This window comes from Herpailurus yagouaroundi, unplaced genomic scaffold (assembly GCF_014898765.1).
Source record: "Herpailurus yagouaroundi ecotype Mexico unplaced genomic scaffold, PumYag 213, whole genome shotgun sequence".
Lineage (NCBI taxonomy): Eukaryota > Metazoa > Chordata > Mammalia > Carnivora > Felidae > Herpailurus > Herpailurus yagouaroundi.
Window position 1 is genome coordinate 15,376,783 of NW_024412444.1, and position 18,013 is coordinate 15,394,795.

At 55.9% G+C, this 18,013-nt stretch overlaps 1 protein-coding gene across 3 annotated transcripts; it reads right to left on the reverse strand.

Moving 5' to 3' along the window:
* Nucleotides 1–419: 419 nt before the first annotated feature.
* On the reverse strand, nucleotides 420–13,916 carry ITIH1 (inter-alpha-trypsin inhibitor heavy chain 1). Of its 3 annotated transcripts, XM_040454823.1 has the most exons (22): nucleotides 13,767–13,880; nucleotides 13,485–13,505; nucleotides 13,019–13,185; nucleotides 12,455–12,559; nucleotides 11,939–12,101; nucleotides 11,273–11,386; nucleotides 9,761–9,886; nucleotides 9,559–9,675; nucleotides 8,705–8,873; nucleotides 8,491–8,616; nucleotides 7,353–7,534; nucleotides 6,881–7,066; nucleotides 5,666–5,805; nucleotides 4,922–5,076; nucleotides 4,808–4,822; nucleotides 4,442–4,462; nucleotides 3,977–4,057; nucleotides 3,759–3,872; nucleotides 2,586–2,787; nucleotides 1,561–1,733; nucleotides 854–965; nucleotides 420–698 (listed from the first exon to the last, which is right to left on the reverse strand). In XM_040454823.1, exons 1-22 carry the CDS (start codon nucleotides 13,878–13,880, stop codon nucleotides 569–571), a joined length of 2,733 nt encoding a protein of 910 aa, XP_040310757.1. In that variant the 3' UTR covers nucleotides 420–568. The 3 variants fall into 3 exon arrangements, 2 of the variants coding, with proteins under 2 accessions (XP_040310757.1, XP_040310758.1); XM_040454824.1 differs by lacking the exon at nucleotides 13,485–13,505 and having other exon boundaries at nucleotides 569–698; nucleotides 13,767–13,915; XR_005784496.1 differs by lacking the exon at nucleotides 1,561–1,733 and having other exon boundaries at nucleotides 584–698; nucleotides 13,767–13,916.
* Nucleotides 13,917–18,013: the final 4,097 nt, after the last annotated feature.

Here is an 18,013-nt window from a genome sequence, read left to right on the forward strand (position 1 = left end):
ACAGATGCTGGCACCAGACAGTATGGGTTCAAATCCCAGTTGGGCCATTCATGAGTGACTTGGGACAAGTTACCTAACCTCAGTTTCCTCAGCTATAAATGGGTAAAACGGTATCCCCCCTAGGACTGTTGGGAGCATACATTTAGTTAATTCAATGAAGGCACTTAGAACAGTGCCTATATAGGCTGCCACAGTGTCCTTTGGGCCTTGGACCTGTAGGGATAGCTGTGTGCAGGGGACACTCCACATGCTCAGAGAGCATAGGGTCTGGCAGCTGCAGCAAACAAGGTGGGGTGGGGGCAAAGTTGGCATGGGTTTCCTCCCGGCCTCCAGGTCTGCTATGACCCCTGAGTCCTTCCTGGCGGCAGCATCTTGGATTGCCTCCCCGTCGCCCTCCCTCCCAGAAAGCAGCCGGCCTGGACTGGACATAGCTTCTCTTTAATGGAAGTCACGGGTGCTTTGACACAGTGGATCAGCTTGGACAGCAAGATGTGTCCTGGGCAGTGGGTCAGGATGCTGTGCTCCTCTGCCGTGAGCCCAAGGAAGGACAGGTGTGTTGGCCGGGGGCTCAGAAGATGTCAGGGACAATATAGTCAGTGTGAACGCCATCGATCAGCCCAGCCCCATTGTTGTGGACGAACCAGCAGGTCACCTCAGCCCCATGCCGGGGGTCCTTGCTGTAGTCTTTTTGCAAGCCCCTGGGGAGATACAAATCAGCTGGGGTTACCTTTTGGACTCAGCAGGGCTGCACCCCCTCCAGGAAGCCCACTCCATCCGTGTGACACCACGAGGAAGGCCCTGACCAACCACAGGAATGCCAAGGGCAGAGATGCTGGGAGAGCCACCCACCCACCTGGTGACGGTCAGCTGCCGGCTCTTCACCACCATTGTGGCATCTGTCTTTGTGGGGTCGGAGCCCGGGTGGGGGTCAGACACTTCAAAATCAAAGGGGTGGAAGAATTGTCCTGGAAAGGTACATTGGAAGCAGCAGTGACCATTGAGGGGCCTTGCACTCAGCAGGTGCTCACTGGAGGGTTAGGGTCTCCTGGGTGTTTTTTCTTAAGGGCATGACTATTTCTGATACATTTTGGCATCGAAAGCCTCCTTTAGTTCACCTGCTCCAGAGAAGCACCTACTGGCAGGTGGTTGTACCTCCTGCCTCTTTTAGACCAACTCCGAAGGAACGTGGCTGGGGAGAGAGGGTTGAGAGGGAGGTGCCCTCAGAGAGCAGGGTCTGCAGGAAGGCCACCAGGGGAAGCGGTGTGGCCAGTGACCCATCACACCCAGGAAGTCTTGGGGAGCCCGGTCTGTTTGGACCCTCCTGCTAGTCGGACGTCTCCTGCTCGCCCCCAGGTCCACTTAAGCCTGAGTTTCACCTTGTGTGTGATCACCTTTCTGAGGGACAAGACCTTCCCCAGGACAAGCCCTCTTTGGACCTTTGAGTCTTGATGGCCAAGTTGGAGGGAAGTGTGTTCGGTGCCCAGAGGCAAGTCTGACCCATGGCGAGCCCGCTGGCTTCAACAGCACACCCCACAGCTCTGCCTGCCTAGCAGGTCGTACCCAGCAGCCCGTGTGTCCGTGCCGACATCCGGTGACTGTCCAGCACGTAGAAGCCCAGGAAGTCCTGGTGAATGGCACTCCCCTTCCACACCCGGTGCAAGACGACCTCAAAAGTGCCCCCGTCCTCCACAGACACCACCAGGTTCCTCTTCCTGTTGATGGTCACTACCACCCTGCAGGGCCAGGTGGCCGTGAGGGCAGATGCAGCCACATTACACCTTTCTCCATTCGGTCACCCTCGTCCTCTTGGACCCAGCTCTCATGAGCTCCTCACCCTCACTCCCAGATGGTGGGTGTTACCTTCTCACATGTTGCTATTGTGTATGGGGCCCCTACAGTGTGCTAGACCCTGTGCCAAGCCCTCCCTACAAACTGCATCATTCAGTTCTCACTGTGATCCTGTGAGGCTCAAAGAGGTTAAGTAACTTGCCCAAGGTCACACAGCTGGAAAGCAGTAAAGCCAGGACTTAAACTCCAGCCTGTCCAATATCAAAGTCTGTGTTCTTTGACCACCACTCATCATCTGTGTCCTCCACCTGGACTCTGCCCACCTCTTTCTATAGCTCTCTGTCTGGCGTCAGGCTCTGATGCTCAGCAGAGTTTGCTGAGTGAATGAGTGAAGGAAGGAACAAACACAAGGCAAGGCGTGCTAACACAGGTGCTGAAAGAGCACTCTGGAGTTTCAGGGAATGGGTAGCCTTTGCCCTGGGCCGGGGAGGTGAGTCGGCTTTGCTTGGTGGAGATGGGATGGACTGTAGGGCAAGGGAGCCTGGGAGCCCAGACCCGCAGGCAGCCGGGCCTGGAGCACGTGTCTGGGAACCGAGGGAAATGGGTGGGGTGGTCCTCAGGGTCCCACATGTCTGCCCAGCTCCCAGGGAAGCCACATGGATGTCATTCACTGCCATGGCGCAGGCGACCAGGGCCCGGCAAGCTCAGGCAGCTGAGCTGGCTCTGGGGCTTCGTGCCTGTCCCTAACCACCCTTGCCCTTGCCTCCCCACCCAGCCCCCGGCCCCAGCCTGGTTACTCATGCTGCCGCAGTGAAGCCTGGTCTTCCCAGGAGAACACGGGGCCGCCCAAGCCGGGGTTCAGCGTAATGTTCTGGGGAGTCACTTCCAGATGAAAGTCCGTTGCGGGGTTGGCGATCCCCAGCCGCCCGAAGTACGTGCCCTCATGCTGCCCGGGGCTCCTGGCCTTGTTGCCAATGAGCTGCCCATTCACTGAGAAGCCTGCAGCGGGGTGAGGGGGGCCGTCCGGGTCAGGGAGGGGTCTGCTCTCGCCAGACCCCCGCCAGCCTGCCTGTGCTCATGCCGCACCTCCCCCCGGGAGACACCCACACCCACCCATCCCACACCAGCTTTAAGGGGCTCACCTCCTGAGGGGTTTTCAGGATTGGTGGAGGCCACACAGCACCACTCTGCGCCCCCCCCCCCCCCCACACACACACACTACCTGTCACTGAGCCCTCACATCCGGGCCATGAAAGACGCCTTGCAGGACTTGGACCTGCTCCTTCTCTGTGGCTCTAACCCCTGACACAGAAGCAGGTCACAGAGGCCTCCTATGACCGGAGCAGCCCCAAAGCCCCCTCATCATCCTCACTACCACCACATCATGCCTCATGCTCTGAGGCTGTCATCAGAGAATTTGCTTGCCTGTTTGTCTCCCTTCCCTAAACTCCACAAGAGTAGGGACTTACTACACCCATGGCCCCCAGGAGGTACTCAATGAACCCTTGCAGATGGCCTGGGAGGGAGGGAGAGAGAGTGGCCAAGAGACAGGGAGTCATTCCCACCCCAGAGCACTGCCAGGGGATGGACTCAGAGGCCCCCTCAGAGGCTGAACACAGGGCAGGATCACTATGTAACTTGCAGAACTTGGTACAAAATGGAAGTGAAGGGCCCTTTGTTCAAAAAGCATTAAGAATTTCAAAACAGTTACAGCAGAGTATTAAATCAAGCGTGGACCCTTCTAAGCATAGGGTCCTGTGTGCCCCCACCAGTCACATGTCCACGAAGCAGGTGCCATCTAGGGCAGGTGGATGGGAGGGAAGGAGGCAGGTTGAGTCCCGCCAGATGATGCTGGGGCACGGGCTGTGGGAAGTGGCGGCCACTGCCACTGTCCTGTCTGCAGCTGTACACTGAGGGCCGAGGAGTCCAGGCCCCACGCTGTCTGGCAGAATCAGTGAAGTCACCCATACCTGTGTCAGGGTCCTGCACCAGGCTCAGGACCACACCGGGCTCCTCATCGATATTGAAGCACAGGGTATCCTCCTTCTGGGGCACGTGGATGAGGAAGTGGGGGTCAGTGTCCACTGGGGGCATAACATGGAGTCTGTTAGATTGGGCATCTGGAAGGTGGGCTAGGGCCGGCCAGGAGCAAGGCAGGGGTGTCCCCCAGACCCTCCCCAGGACTCACCGCCAGTCACTCGGTTTGGCAACTGCTGGATGTTGGAGCTGGATTGAGTCGGGGAAGGGTGCAAGGCCGACAGCATGAACGCTGGCGGGGAATGAATGGCAGTTAGGAGGACGGCACCCCGCTTCCCTGGGGCTGCTGGCTCCTTTCCCCAGACCCCTCCACCCAGGTGGCCGGCCTGAAGCCACAGGAGCGACCCCGAGCCCCTGATGCCTCCTGGTGTGCCGGCCCCCGGTCTGCCTCCTTCCATGGGGGCCCGATGGAGCTGCTGGCATAGGGGGAGGCCAGGAACAGTCAGGAGGCAGTTCTGAGGATCCCAGGGAGAGTCAGTGAGGAAGCCTCAGACCGGCTGTCGTTTCCTCCTCAGGCAAATAGGAGCTTCGCTCAGGACTGAACGTACCGCCTGAGGGACAACGGCACAAGGAGGAGAGAGGTAGAGATGTATGTCCGGGGGATGCCGCCACTTACTCTTTCTGTGTCCCAGCATCTCTGTGGAGGACAGCGAGAGAGGACAGCATCACCCTCAGCGCCCTACCTGAAAGGTACACTCCTCGTTCCCCAAGGGCATCCGGGGCCCAAAGGCCAGGCAGGCCTGGGCTCGAAGGCCTCCCTGGGCACCCCCACCCTGGCCGCTGGGCAGACACAGGCTCACATGGAGGCCCGGATGGAGGAGGCTGCACAAGGGCTCCCCAGGCATGCAGGGGGCAACTGCTGGTTTGTGGTGAAAGGCTGGAGGATGCGGACCAGGGGGATACGCCCCTGGGGGCTGGGGCACCAGCTGCTTGCCTGACCCCAGGAGCCCCTCCTGGAAACCAACGTGATTGAAAAACTCACCCAAGGGCAGAGAATCTGGAAGGGAGAGAAAGGGAAGAGAATCAAAACCCAGGAAGTTTTTGGCCCTCAGAAGCCTCCGCAGACCCGCAGCCTCCCCCTTTGCAGCGACCCTACCCTCGGGGGGCTTGTCAATGATGGGCTCCAGGCCATCCTCGTCCGTCATGCCTCTGATGGTCATGGAGGTCAGTGGGGTCACAAACTGGTAGGCCAGCGACATCTGCAGGGCCTTGGCCGTCGCGGTGGCCTTCTCCTTCCCCTCCAACTTCATCCTACAAGACACACACCGGCTCCAAGCCCCACGGCCTGGATGACAACGGACTTGAACTCCCCGGCCCTTTTGCTCATTTGGTCACTCACTCACTCATTCAGCAAACACGAATCAGGCACCTGCAGTGCCCCTGTTCCGTGGCCGCCTTCAAGGGCCTCGTGATTTAAAGCCCTCCCACCTGGAAAACCTGGCGATTCGGCAGGGTTGGGGGACGCGCCTCAGAAATACGCAGAGAATTTAACAGCGGGGAGATTCTGGGGAGCGGTCTAACTTCTCTGAGCCTCCGCTCGCTCCTCTGCGAAATGGGAATAATGAGGAAATTCCCCCGCAGGCTGTGAGGATTGCCCAAGCGTGTCTGGACGCAGCGGCCCCCTCAGTAAAGGGCAGCCTCTCCCTGCCCGGCAGCTCAGTGGAGGCAAACCGGGTCCCGCCCACGCTGTCGACTGACTGGTTGGCACGAACTCAGTGAGCGAAGCCGAACGCCAGTCAGCCTGACCCGCTCCCAACCTCGAAGGCCCAGAAGCACCCCTTCTCCGTTCACCTCACTGGTCCAGAGGCCCTGGTGTCCACCCCCGCGGCAGGGGTCGTACCGCTTGGCCAGCAGCTCCTGGATGGTGAGGTAGGCCCAGAGCCGTTCAACGTGGTTCTCCAGCACGTGGCCCCGCTCTTGGAGCAGCTTCTTCATCTCCTCTTCATCCACCAGGCAGGTCGCCTTGAATTCTTGGCCCTCCTGAGGGTGGTCACGGGGAGACGGGCCGGGCGCCGTGAAGGGCACAACCGCAGGCTGGTGGCGGAGGGCCCGGGACCCCCCCCCCCCCCCGCCACATCCGGGCTCTGCGATTCTTTCTCAGCACTGCCCTTCCCCGAGCTGCGGTCCTAAAGCTCACTCATCCCTTCATCCCGCACACGCTTGCTGAGCACCGTCAGTGAGCCAGCAGGGCCTCAGCCCTGGGGACCCCAGGAATGGGAGGACCAGACCCTGGCCTCCTGAAGTTACTCTCTCTGGGACGTGCCAGCAAGCATCCAGCTACTTCCACCATCTAGCCGTTTCCACCATGTCCCCTCCTTCAAATGCCCACCGCGGCCCAACCTGCAAATGCTGTTCTGTCCCCAGCTACGATAGTGGGACTTCACTTCCTGAGGGAATTCCGTGCCCCAGGCACCGCGCAAGCATATTACATAGATTATTTCACTTAATCCACACAACTCTCCAGGGCAGTATCACCCCACGGTACAGAAAAAGAAACTGAGGCCTGGAGAGCTGGACCCATTTGCTCAAGGTCACCCAGCCGATCAGGGCGGGCCAGGGTCCGGCGCAGCTTTCCTCACCCAAAGACCCCGTTCTGAATGCTTGACCACACAGCAGAGCTTGAAGCCACCCCCAGCAGGACAGGGTCCGTGTCTCACACACCTGTGACCCCCACAGCATGCACACGCACACATGCACTTGCACTGTGGCGCCAATCTGGGTGTTCAGGAAAAGATTGTCAAGTGAAACGGAAGAGGCTGGCCTCTTGCTCTCTCATGCCTTTGCGGAGAACGATGTAAGGAATAACAGGTGATCCGTTTTGGGCCAAGGGACTACAAATAATCAAGGCTATGTCGGTTCCATCCCAGCCCATCCCCTGGATGCCTGCGTGGAGGAATGTTCTGGCCTGGGGTATGTGTGGCATGGTGCAGAGGTGGGGGCACTGCTCTGGGGAAAGAGAAGCCTGGGGACAGCGGGGACGGGTGGAGAACGAGTGTGGATTTGGAGCCTCTGGGTGCTGCCTGACCTCTCCACCCTCCGCAGCCCCAGTGTTTACCCCACGGGCCAGCACATCAGCTTTGAAACTGCTCGATTTGTGGTCAGCGATGCGCCCAGCCACCATGATCTCCGAGCCTTCGTAGTACTGTTTATGGCGGTGCTGGGTCAGAGCTGAGACGGTGTCCTGGGGATAGAGCAACTCCACATCCACCAGTAGGGGGTTCGCTACCTGGTCGTAGAAACCCTGCAGGGGTGGGGCGGGGGAGCACAGCCTCAGAGCTGGTGGGTCACCTGGGGCACCCAATGGGGAGACTCACTCACAAAGTAGAGTATTGGGACCCCCATTTTATAGATGGAGTTGCAGGTTCATACGGGTTAAGTAACTGGTTTGAGGTCATGCAGCTGATTCCAACCACATTCCAGAATTTTGTCTGCTTCTCTGGATGGATGGGCGAAAGACTGCTAAGACCGGGCTCCCCCATGGCATTCCATTGGTGGTATGTTGGGGGGCAGAGGGGGTAGGAGGAGACCTGCAGCTGCTGGGTGGCGTCGTGGTCCTCGTAAATTCTCTGAGCCCGTCCATTGTTCTCCATGGACATGACCTCCAGGAAGTTCCAGTCCACGTTGTGGCCAAAGCCCAAGTTGTAGAGTGGGAACCTGCCCCCGATGGCGTTGCGGACGTTCTTGAGGATTTGGGAACGGTCTGTCACCCCTGCAGCCACACACCCAGGCAGTGACAGGATACCAAACAAAGGCATGTAGGGCACAATGGACCTTTGGGGCACACTCCCTGGGGGCCAAGCCTCCTATCGCAGACTCCCCCCCATCTCCAGTCCCCACCAGCCTCTTGAGGCAATGTCTCCCACTGGCTCCCAACGACTATAACAGATCCTAACAGCCTCTCAAAGACTTGCCCAACTATATGGACCTATCATAAGCAGACCAGATTCTGCTCTAAACCCTCCCATGGGTCATTGCCATGGCCCGTGAGACCACATTGAACTTCCCAAACCTAGTTTCACCTATTCTGCACATGTTGTTCTTAGGCAGGCCCCGCCATCGCACAAACTTTTTTTTTTCCCTCAAGCTTCTCCCTCTGCCAGGGATCCCTTCCTGCTCCTCCTCTCCTCCTTCCAGCCCAAGCTCATGGGTCACCTCCTCCAGAAGGCTTCCTGGGACCCTGCCTGGGCCAGATGCCCCTTATCTGCAGTCCTGCAGCCTCCTGGCACCCTGTTCTTTCAGGGCCCTCAGCACAGCTTCTGTTCCTGGGTCAGCCTCCCCCAGTGAACCCTGTGCTCCTTAAGCACAGAGACAAATCTTGTTCTCTTGGTATTTCTTCTTGGTCCCTAGCGCTATGCTTGGCACACAGTTGGTGCTGAATACATAGTTCGTTAAATTCAACCTAGGAATCCTGCCTATCGTCCTGGGGTCTGTGCAACCTTGGGTCATGTAGGTACTTCCCCAGTTTCCCAGCTCAGCATAGAAGTATGCCTTCTCTCTCCTGCAGACATTACAGTCTGAACTCTGTCTTTAGACCAGGGCTTGATTTTCCCTGGAGCCTTTCTGCCCCCCAATAGCACCTCCAGTGGTTGGGTTTCCAAGCTCAGCTTGAACGCCTTCAGTCGCAAAAAGATCGCCGCCTCCCAACACAGCCCTTGAGGTGCTTACCCTCTGTGGGCTCCCCATCTGTCAACATGATGAGAACTGAGGCATGGTTGCTGAGTTCTGGGACGCTCCCATGAGCTTGGTTCAAGATCTCAATTCCCCGGAGCAAACCTCCATTCAGGTTTGTGGCTGCAAAGGAAGGAAAGTAGGCCAGTGTATGACCTCATTCCAAGGGGACAGAAGTGACACCAAGGTGGCCCAAGACCCCTGCCCTTACCCCCAGCCAGGTGGAAGCGCCGCACAAAGTCTTGAGCCGCTCGCACATTGGCGGCAGATGCTGGCACCAACGAGCCCCTCCATGACTGCACTTCAGACCCAAAGAGGACCAGGTCGAAATAGTCCCCTGGCCGCATGTCCCCCAGGATTTTAAGGAGTGCCTCCTTGGTCTGGAAGGACAGGACAGTCATCAGAGGGACATGGCCCCTAGAGAGTGCCTCCTGTCAACTCCAGATGCCCCTTTGAGAGATCCACAGGGCAGAGGTACACAGCGGACAAGTGGGAGGGATGGACAGGCCAACCAGGTGGCACCGGAAGACGAGTGTCCTATGGACCCCTGGGGGTGGATGAGGGGATGGAGAAGACAAGGGACGTAGCATGGGAAGAGGAAAGGACCAGGAGCTCGAACGGTGCAGGATCAAGAAAGAGGACTACAGGGGGCTCAGTTTCTGACACTCAGCCATGGTCTCACTGCACCATGGGCAGGGCACTCAGTGGGCTGTGCCCTGCTGCGAGACTCCTCGTCATGGACAGCCATGCTTGTCCCTGGCACATTCAGCAGACAGCTATCATCTTCCAAGTGCCCCCATGGCCGGATTCATGACCTCGTGGGCATTGCTATCATTCTCATTTTGCTACTGAGAAGTGAATGCACTTGCCACAGTTGCACAGCAAGGAAGTGGCTGATGCCAGAGCCCGCCCCGAGTGGGCGGTGAGGGGGGGATTTCCTGTCAGATCGCCCACCTCCGACTGGGAGCAGGAATCCCAAACCCAGACCCCGGCAACAACGCCATGGGGTGCGTGCCAAGGCTGAAGAAGCCTCTGCTGGGTGAACTGTTTAAAGCCACAGTTTACCTGCTTCACTTTCTGGCCTTCCATAGAGGTGCTAATGTCAATCACAAAAACCAAGTTCTTGTTCAGGTTCGTCAGGTTTTGGGGGGCAAAGAAGTGGGCAAAGTGGTTATTGGCAACCTACAATACAAAGGAACAAGTGAGGCCCCTGTCACAAGCATCCGTGCCTGCCCTCTGAGTCTCAGGCCAGAAGCTTCAGGCTCACCAGGAGGTCACAGAGTTTGTCTCGATTGACATCATAGGTCACCTTGAAGTCTCCATTCATCAAAGATGTAGAGCACGTGGGGCAGGATTGCTGCTGACCCACAGTAGGGCGGAAAAGCACATGACCCTGGAACCACAGAGGGTGTGAGGCATTACTGGCTTGTGCAGCAGCTGCCAGGGTGTTCGCAAACGCAACATAAGGGGTGTGTGTGTGTGTGTGTGTGTGTGTGTGTGTGCGTGTGTGTGTGTTGCATGGACATAGAAATAATCTGGTGGGCCCTCCACCCAGCTGCTGGGAGCACACACCTATAAGGTGGTAGGAGAGAAGATCTGTTTCTTTGCTTATACGCTTCTGAATCATTGGGCTTTTCTACAATAAGCATCACCACTTTGGGTACAAGATAATAGCAGTAGAGAGACATTAGTTAATGCAAACTGTGGAGTACAAAAGCAAGACTATAATACTGTGCTGGAAAACAGGACCACCACCCCCCCCCCCCCCCCCCCCCCCCCCCCCCACCCCCCCGCCACCAGGTAGACAAAGAGCAGAAGCTGGGAGGAAGGACACAGGGCAGAGGCTAAGGTCTGGTTTGACTTTGTGTTGGTGCTTAGGGAAATTAGGGATGGTTTTCACTCAATACTTTTCTATACTTTTGTAACTTTCCACTTTTTCTTAAAATACTTTTTAATTTTTACTTTTTGTTTGTTTGTTATAGAAGTAAGATATACTTATCAAAAAGCCCCCACAAAACTTGAAATGGATTGTTAGGAAGACACAGACCCACTTCTTGGTCTCCTACTAAAAGCAAGCATGTTGGGTAACATTCTGGGGTATCATATTTTGTTTAAAAAAGAACCCCTCCAAAACCGTAAGAAACATTCCCTTTATGTGAATTATTGTGGGGTCACTGCCAAAGGTAGGCGGGGACTAAAGGGCTTGTTCCTGGCTCCAGTTGAGGGCAAGTTAGAAGGCTGGGTGTCACCCACCCAGATGCCACACCCCTCCAGGACCTGGGAAGGGGCAAGCAGGAGACTTTGGGGATTCCTGCAAATGGGAAGTGAGTGACAAGGGGTAAGTGGCGGGGTAGCCCAAAGGCCTTCCCCTTCTGTTTCCTAGAGGCCTGGAGCTTGGACCCCTAACTACAACAGCATCTGGGATTTCCTCATGTGCCCTGTGCTTCCCTGAATGCTTTACCCATGCATGCGACACGGGCAAAGAGGAAACCGAGGCTCAAGCAAGTCAGCAGCTCACCCCAGACCATGCAATCAGGGGCTTGCCCCTGCTGAGGGGACGCCTTCCCCAGCCTCAGCATCAGGATTGGGCTAAGTCGCTCTGAGAACCAGGAGTGCCGAGTTCTCTGGGATACCAACCACACAACACCTACCTTCCTCACCCCTAGGGTGGCTTGCAGCCCCTGCCTGGTTCCTAGGCCAAGCCTGGACACTTCGTGAGGGGTTGGACCAGCCTGAGAAGTCCCGGGGGCCCACCACCACCCCCAGCCAGCCCACACACCTTTTTTCCCGAGAAGGATTTCTTGATGAGTTGGCTTGCCAGTTCTTTGGGGAGGAAGGACGCCTGGGCATCCAGCTTGCTGATCCCCTGGGGCTCAAAGATGTCCACGTCGATCTGCATCATTGAAGCAGCCAGGATCCCATTCAGGCCACCATCAAGTCTCAGCCAAGAGCCAACCCGTGTCCTGGCCACCTACTGTGTGCCACACCCACCCAGCCCTCAGCACAGGGCCTGGCATGTTGTACGCACTCCAGAAATATTGGCCAAATGAAGGTGTGCATGCCTGGGTCCCTCAACTCGGCCACCACTGGGGTGCCAGTGACAGTCACAGCCCCTCGGTCTTCCCGGGACTTCCTAGCCTACCGACTACCTGGATATTTAATATCTGTCGTGATCCTTGTGGCAACTCTGGGACACACAGGAAGCCCCATTTAACAGATGAGCAAGCTGAGGCTCAGAGAGGAAGAAGAGACTGGAGGGTTCAGGTAGCTCCCTGCCCATGAAGAACCCACTAGAACCCGCCCAAGGAGTCAGTCCCTTTCCTGTGTGCTCAGGCCTGGGATGGCACACGGTGAGCCCTGAGCCAGTCCTCAGAGCCATGGCGACACAGAGTCGGGAGCCCTGCCCCAGATATGGCTCCCCTGCATACAGCCACCCGCAATCTACCTCAAAATGGTGCACCAGCTGCTTGGGCTTGACTTTGATGTCAATGTTGTACTGTGTAAGTCTTCGCTTCAGCACCTCCTCGTAGGTCAGCCGGAAGGTGGCCTTGCTCCGGGGACCGATGGTGAGGTGGATGGTGAATTGTTCCATCGTTCTCCCCGAGGCCCTGCACATACCACCAGCAGCCACGACACACAGACAAATGGTGAGTGACATGTGGGTTCTTGTCACCTAAAGCATGGCCCTAGAATCAACTTCTCTTACATTCATGCTGCTCCCAGGTTTCCTTGCCCTTCACCCTTGTCTTAGCTGGCTGGCCAGGGTCAGGGCTCAAGGACAGGGCCCCTTCTCTCAGAGGCTGGTCTGGGAAGGTGGGCGGGTCAACGCCAGCCTTGTCCAGTGCACCTGTGCCAGCATCTAGGTTTGGGCAGTTTGCTCACTTCCCATCAGCCTGGGGCTGCTCTCACCCAAGGCTGGGGAGGACAGCACCAGAGGTTGGGGCAGCAAGGCCACACTCACCTGACAAGGCCGGCATTCTCTCCTGAGACGGCCGCTTTCCGGTACTGCTTCCACGCAGTCACTTTGTCCTTGATGTCCCCAATGAATGCTTTTCCATCTGCTGTGCTGTAGGGAGGAAGAAGCCCTCAGGGGGGGGGGGGTGGTGCCCCCGCCCCCACCCACTCAGTCCTGCGGCTTGGAGGTGCTCCTGGCCTAGACCCTGAGAAGGCCCTGTCATGGGAGGCATCTCCTGCCTCCTCCCACTGCCTGCAGAGTTGTTCAGAGGCCCCACAGCAGTGAGGTGAACAGCCACAGCGACAGAATTCAACAGGAAGCCTCGGGTGCCTGCTTTTGCTCCCTGGGCCCTATGCTGAAGACATACCGTCAGAGGCTCCACGTCGCCCTCCAAGATGGGAGCCCAGAACAGACCTAAAGGGGATTGCTCATCCCCTCAGTGCCGGAGCTGGCCTGTGGCCCTTTGGGACAGAGGAGATGGTCTGCACCATCTGGCCACCCTGAGCCATGGTTTGGGGTTGGGGCTGTTGAATGGACAGCTCGGGTGTGGGAGTCAGCCAGGGCACGCACATGGCAAAGTCACTGATGAAGGCCGTCTTGGGGATTTCCACATCGAAGGCCACTTCCTTGGCTTCATCGGCATTGTTGACCACTTGGCTGGTGATAACGTAGTGGGCGAAGCGAGAGGTGACTTTGCAGTTGACTTTCAAACTCCGGATGGTCACGCCGTCGACACTCTAGAGTGAGATGTGAGGGGCTGTGGCTGTGAGGGGGGGTGGGGGCCCTGAGCCAGTGAGAGGCCTCCCGTGTTGTGCAGGGGCTCGACACCCAGCACAGGCGCCGGGTGCCCAGAGAACAGACCAGATCTCCTGGGAAGACCCTTCTGTCCTCTCTGCCAGAGACCCCGCAGTGGGGCGTGAAAGGCCCCATTTCTGGGAAATGGAGTCCCTCTGCCCAGGGTGCCCCCTGAAGCACGAGGGAAAACAGGCTGCGGTATGGCCCCACCACAGACCCCTTTGCAGGGACTCTCACTCACTGTGTCCACAGTCTGTTGCTTCTGTAAAACAAAACCGGGACAAGTGTGAGTGGGAATGTGCGGGGGACCATAGCCTATCTGCAAAGGGGTGGGAACGGGGCACTACTTGTGTCCTCCGCTCCTTGGCCTCACCTCCCCTTAGCTGCTGGGACATCACCTCTCCAGTCAGTGGTGGTGGAGGTGGGTGGGGTGGCCCTGGCCCCCGGGGTAAGGGTCTTGTGTCCCTCCCGGGCCCACTCTGGCCCAGCGGCCTGTTTCTGGCCTGAGGGTTTACCCACATACCTTGCTGACTTTGGGCCTGCCTGGGGATGAAGCCTGAGTGGGCATGGCCTGCAGGATGAGGAGCGAGGCCAGGCACACGCACAGTAGCACCCGCAGCCCCATGGTGCCGTCCATGGTCTCAAGGCGCCTGCTGCCCTGTCACTTCCCTCAGACCGTTAATCAATAAGGTGCCGGATAAACATGGATTAAACATTAGACAAGGCGAAGGCAAATATTATAACTTGGAGGGATCAACATTTGGCAGTGAAGTCTTTCTCCTTGGGGGGATCCCTGGCCGCGTGAACTCCCAACCAGACTCAGACCATGTCCTTCCTACAGAGCTGCGCTCTGCTGCTGTGAGTGGCAAAGACCCCGCGCTCATCTCATCCTGGGTCTGACTCAGGCGACACCAGCGACATGGCGACCCGCATCAAGAAGCCACAGTTAGAAGTGGACTTCTGAACTGTGTTAGGGGTTACTTTCAAAATTCTTTAACTAAACAAACTTTGCACAGTCACACTCTGGCCCGGGTGGCAGATGGTGCAGTGTAGACGCTGTCTGCCCACGCCCACGTCTCCAACAGCGCCAACCCTTGCGTCCGTGCTGCCAGAGGCAAGCTGGGCAGTCCTGGGGATGTGTAGTGGGGGGCCCATGCGTTAGGACAGTTGCTTCATTCCTCTGGACCTTCTCGTCCAGATTTGGAAAGAGGAGCAGAAGGAAGCCTCACCGTTCCTCCCCCTGGCAGGTGAGGGGAGATGAAGGTAAATACTATGTGTTCATGATGGAGGACTGAGTATGCCTTTTGATCTGATCCTTTTATCCTCTTATTTTATCCTCATGGTGGCCCTGCCCCCGGGACATTGGTCCTGCAGCAGGCGAGAGACAGGTATTCAAACCCAGATCTTTCAGACTCCAAAGCCCAAGACTATCACATAATGACAGAAATGCCCTCTGCATTATTAGGAAGAAAGGAGAAGTAGAGTTGAAAACCCCAGGGACAGCTTTGGACCTTCAATTTCTTTTTTTTTTTTTTTTAATTTTTTTTACTGCTTATTTATTTTTGAGAGAGAGAGAGAGACAGAGCACAAGCAGCAGGGGAGGAGCAGAGAGAGAGGGAGACACAGAATTTGAAATAGGCTCCAGGCTCTGAGCTGTCAGCACAGAGCCCAATGTGGGGCTCGAACCCACGAACTGTGAGATCATGACCTGAGCCCAAGCCGGACGTTCAACCGACTGACCCACCCAGGCGCCCCTGGACCTTCAATTTCTTAATTTTTATGCCCAAACCCTCGGTGTCTCCCACAAGCCACAGCACGCAAGGTACATGTGGCCCTGGTCAATCCACTCCATGGCCCTGGGTGGGATGTGCTGGCTGCTATGACCCTGATAAGGTGAGGGGGCCCAGAGGCCACTTTGATCTCTGTTTGCTTGTCTCGGACTTTGTCTCACAGAGCAGATTCTGGGAAAAGGCTTATCATCCCCAGGCCAGAATGACCTTCTGGCCTGTTTTCTGGCCTTTGTGGGAGATGAGGTGGATCAACATGAAACTGCACTGGAGGCTGTGTTGACTTCCTGCACCTGTATCAAACGAGCCCCATGGTGGGTTGGGCACGGTGCCAGGCACCAGCACGCCACAGTGATGAACTCAAGTGCCTCGAGGTGTTCAGTGAGCTGATGTGTTGGGAAAAGGAGCCTGATGACTCAAAGGAAGCCCAGCGAGTGTCAGAACCTAAGAGGAGCACGAAGGGGCTGGAGTGATCTGGAAGTGGTGCAGCTCACCCCCATAGGCTTCGGGGAAGGCTCCTAGAGGAGGTGCCTGGGAAGCAGGGCAGCCCTTGGGCAGGGGAAGGAGAAAGGAGAGGGAGGGAAAGTAGATGGGTAGGTGTGACGCGTGCTTGGGAGAGGTGCAGTTGTCTACCCGATGGAAGCAGGACCTGATGAAGAGGGCAGGGAAGGAGGCTGAGAAGTGGTTTGGGACCAGCCTGGCCTGGAAGTGGCCAGTCTTTTTGGAAAACCCCACAGATATTCTACACAGGGGTGTGGTGAGATCAAGACTGGACTGTTGGGAGATGACCAGCACCAAGCTTGGTCCCTAGAAGGTTTGAGAAATACATTTATGTGGCCGGAAGGGAAGGAGAACAGAGACTAGCACCTGGCCCGCTTCTCAGCATTTGTGTCCTATCTCATGTACCGAGGATGATGGATGCTGTGATTCTCCCCATGTTACAGAAGAAGAGGATAGGTTGACTCACCCTGTGGATGTGGAAGGTGGGAGATGGGTGGACGGAAAGCAGGTGAGGTTGCTGAGGATTGAGCCTGGGGGCTTGAGAGGGGGTTTGTGCTGCTGGTGCAAAGGGATGACACATAGGACACAGGACACCTCAGACCTGCTCTGAGCTCCACCCACACAGCCAACTGCCTGCCTGATTTGCTCAGAGCCCCTCCACCTGATATATCCCAACTGAACTCATGACTTTCTTTCCCCCTCCTGTATTCCACCACCAAGCCTGGTCTTCCTCTCTTGTTGTCCACCCCAGTGAAGGCCACTGCCATCCATCCAGGCATCCAAGCTAGAGAGCTGGGTGGTATTCTGGCTGGCTTCCTTCCCTAGACTCCCCACCCCTCATCCCTCACCTCAGACTCTCTATCTTTCTAATCCATTTACTTCTCTCTAAGTCCCCAGTCACCACCGAGTCCAAGCCACCCTCATCTCTCACCTACATGGCTGCCCCCCCCCCCCATTTCCACTCTACTCCTACAGTCTACTCTCTGGCAGCAAGTAGAGTCATCATTTAAAAATGTGGATCTGCTTGAGACCTGTCCTCATCGTATACACTTCTGTGTCCTGAGTGGTCTGGCCCCTGCTGACCCCTCCATCTCACCCAGCCATGGGCCCCCAGGGTCTTTTAGCTTCAATCATAGAGACTTTTTCCCAGACTGTGTAGGCGGGTGCTTTTTCACTTGTTCATTCATCAGCCCCCATTTCATCCACTCATATCTACTGTGTGCCGTCCCCACGTCAACTGCTGGGTTTGGAGTCTCGAAGCAGGCAGGGCTGGCCCAATGCTCAGAGAGTTCCCACTGCAGCAAGGAGGTGAAGTCACAAAATAAGTCCACTGGACCTTAGCATATGGCGCTCCCTTTGCCTGAAAATTGTTTTCCTTCAAACTTCAGTTCAAGCAATGATTGCTTGGGACAACCTCCCCTGGATGGGCAGCCTGGGCCTGGTGACCTTTCAGTATGGCACTGACCTCAGTTGGCAAGTATCTCTCTCTTCAACCCTAAGTCCCACAGGGGCAGGGCTTTGTCTGTCTTGTTCCCTTCGTGCCTCCAGGGCAGGGCACTAGTCTTGCACCATGAAGGCTCATACTAAATGTCTGTAGAGTGAATGATAGATTTGATGAAGAGCAAGTTGGAGAAGGTAAAAGGCAGAGAGAAGAGTAGAGAACCCTGGGGGAGCCTCAAACCTGAGGGGATCATGGGAAGTCAAAAGAGAACAAGAGTAGACAGGAGAACCAGGAAAGTTCTAGAAACCAAGAAAGGAGAGGATTCACCAGAGGGGCAAAGGGGAAGATGGATGGAAGAAGACTAAGAAAGGCATTTAGGGAATCCGAGTCATTTTCCAGGAAGCTTTCTCAAGGGCAGGTGTGACCAAGTAACTACAGGCGTTTTAGGAGCGAGCAAGCCATCAGCCTGTTGTTTTGAGTATAGACCAATGAAAGAGAAAGTTGCAAGCTACAAAATAAAATATGTGTGTTTATTTGGGGTTTTACGGATTGCAATCCAGGAGACAGAGATTCGATTGAAATTGAAAGCATGCTCTGGAGAGACAAAGGAATTAAGAGTTTTTAAAGAAGGAAGAGAGGATTTACATACATAGTTGTTTTTAACAAAATGTAACTTGTGCGCGTATAGCTATAGTTACAGTAACATATATGTGATTGCTTGCTAGGGCTAGTGTTAGGCAGAAAGTCCATTTATGTCCATTTTCACATGTAGCAGCTGCCTTGGCTTTTAGCTGAATTCAGCAAAAATTCCAAGAATTTGAGACAGAAGACATGTATAGGCTCCACATCCTCAACATCCTCCTGGTTCCATTTTTTTAATTCCTGGTTCCTTTTTTATTTCCTCCTGGTTCCTTTATTTATTTATTTATTTATTTATTTAAAAAATGTTTAAGTTATTTTTAAAAATTTATTTAAGTAATATCTACACCCAGTGTGGGGCACCAACCTATGACCCCAAGATCAACAGCTGCATGCTCTTCC

Coding starts and splice junctions, on each gene's coding strand:
- ITIH1 (XM_040454823.1), bottom strand. CDS start 13,880: ATGGACGGCACCATGGGGCTGCGGGTGCTACTGTGCGTGTGCCTGGCC. Junction 12,102..12,454: donor GAGAATGCCGGCCTTGTCAG/GTGAGTGTGGCC, acceptor TGGTATGTGCAG/GGCCTCGGGGAGAACGATGG. Junction 699..853: donor CGGCAGCTGACCGTCACCAG/GTGGGTGGGTGG, acceptor GTATCTCCCCAG/GGGCTTGCAAAAAGACTACA.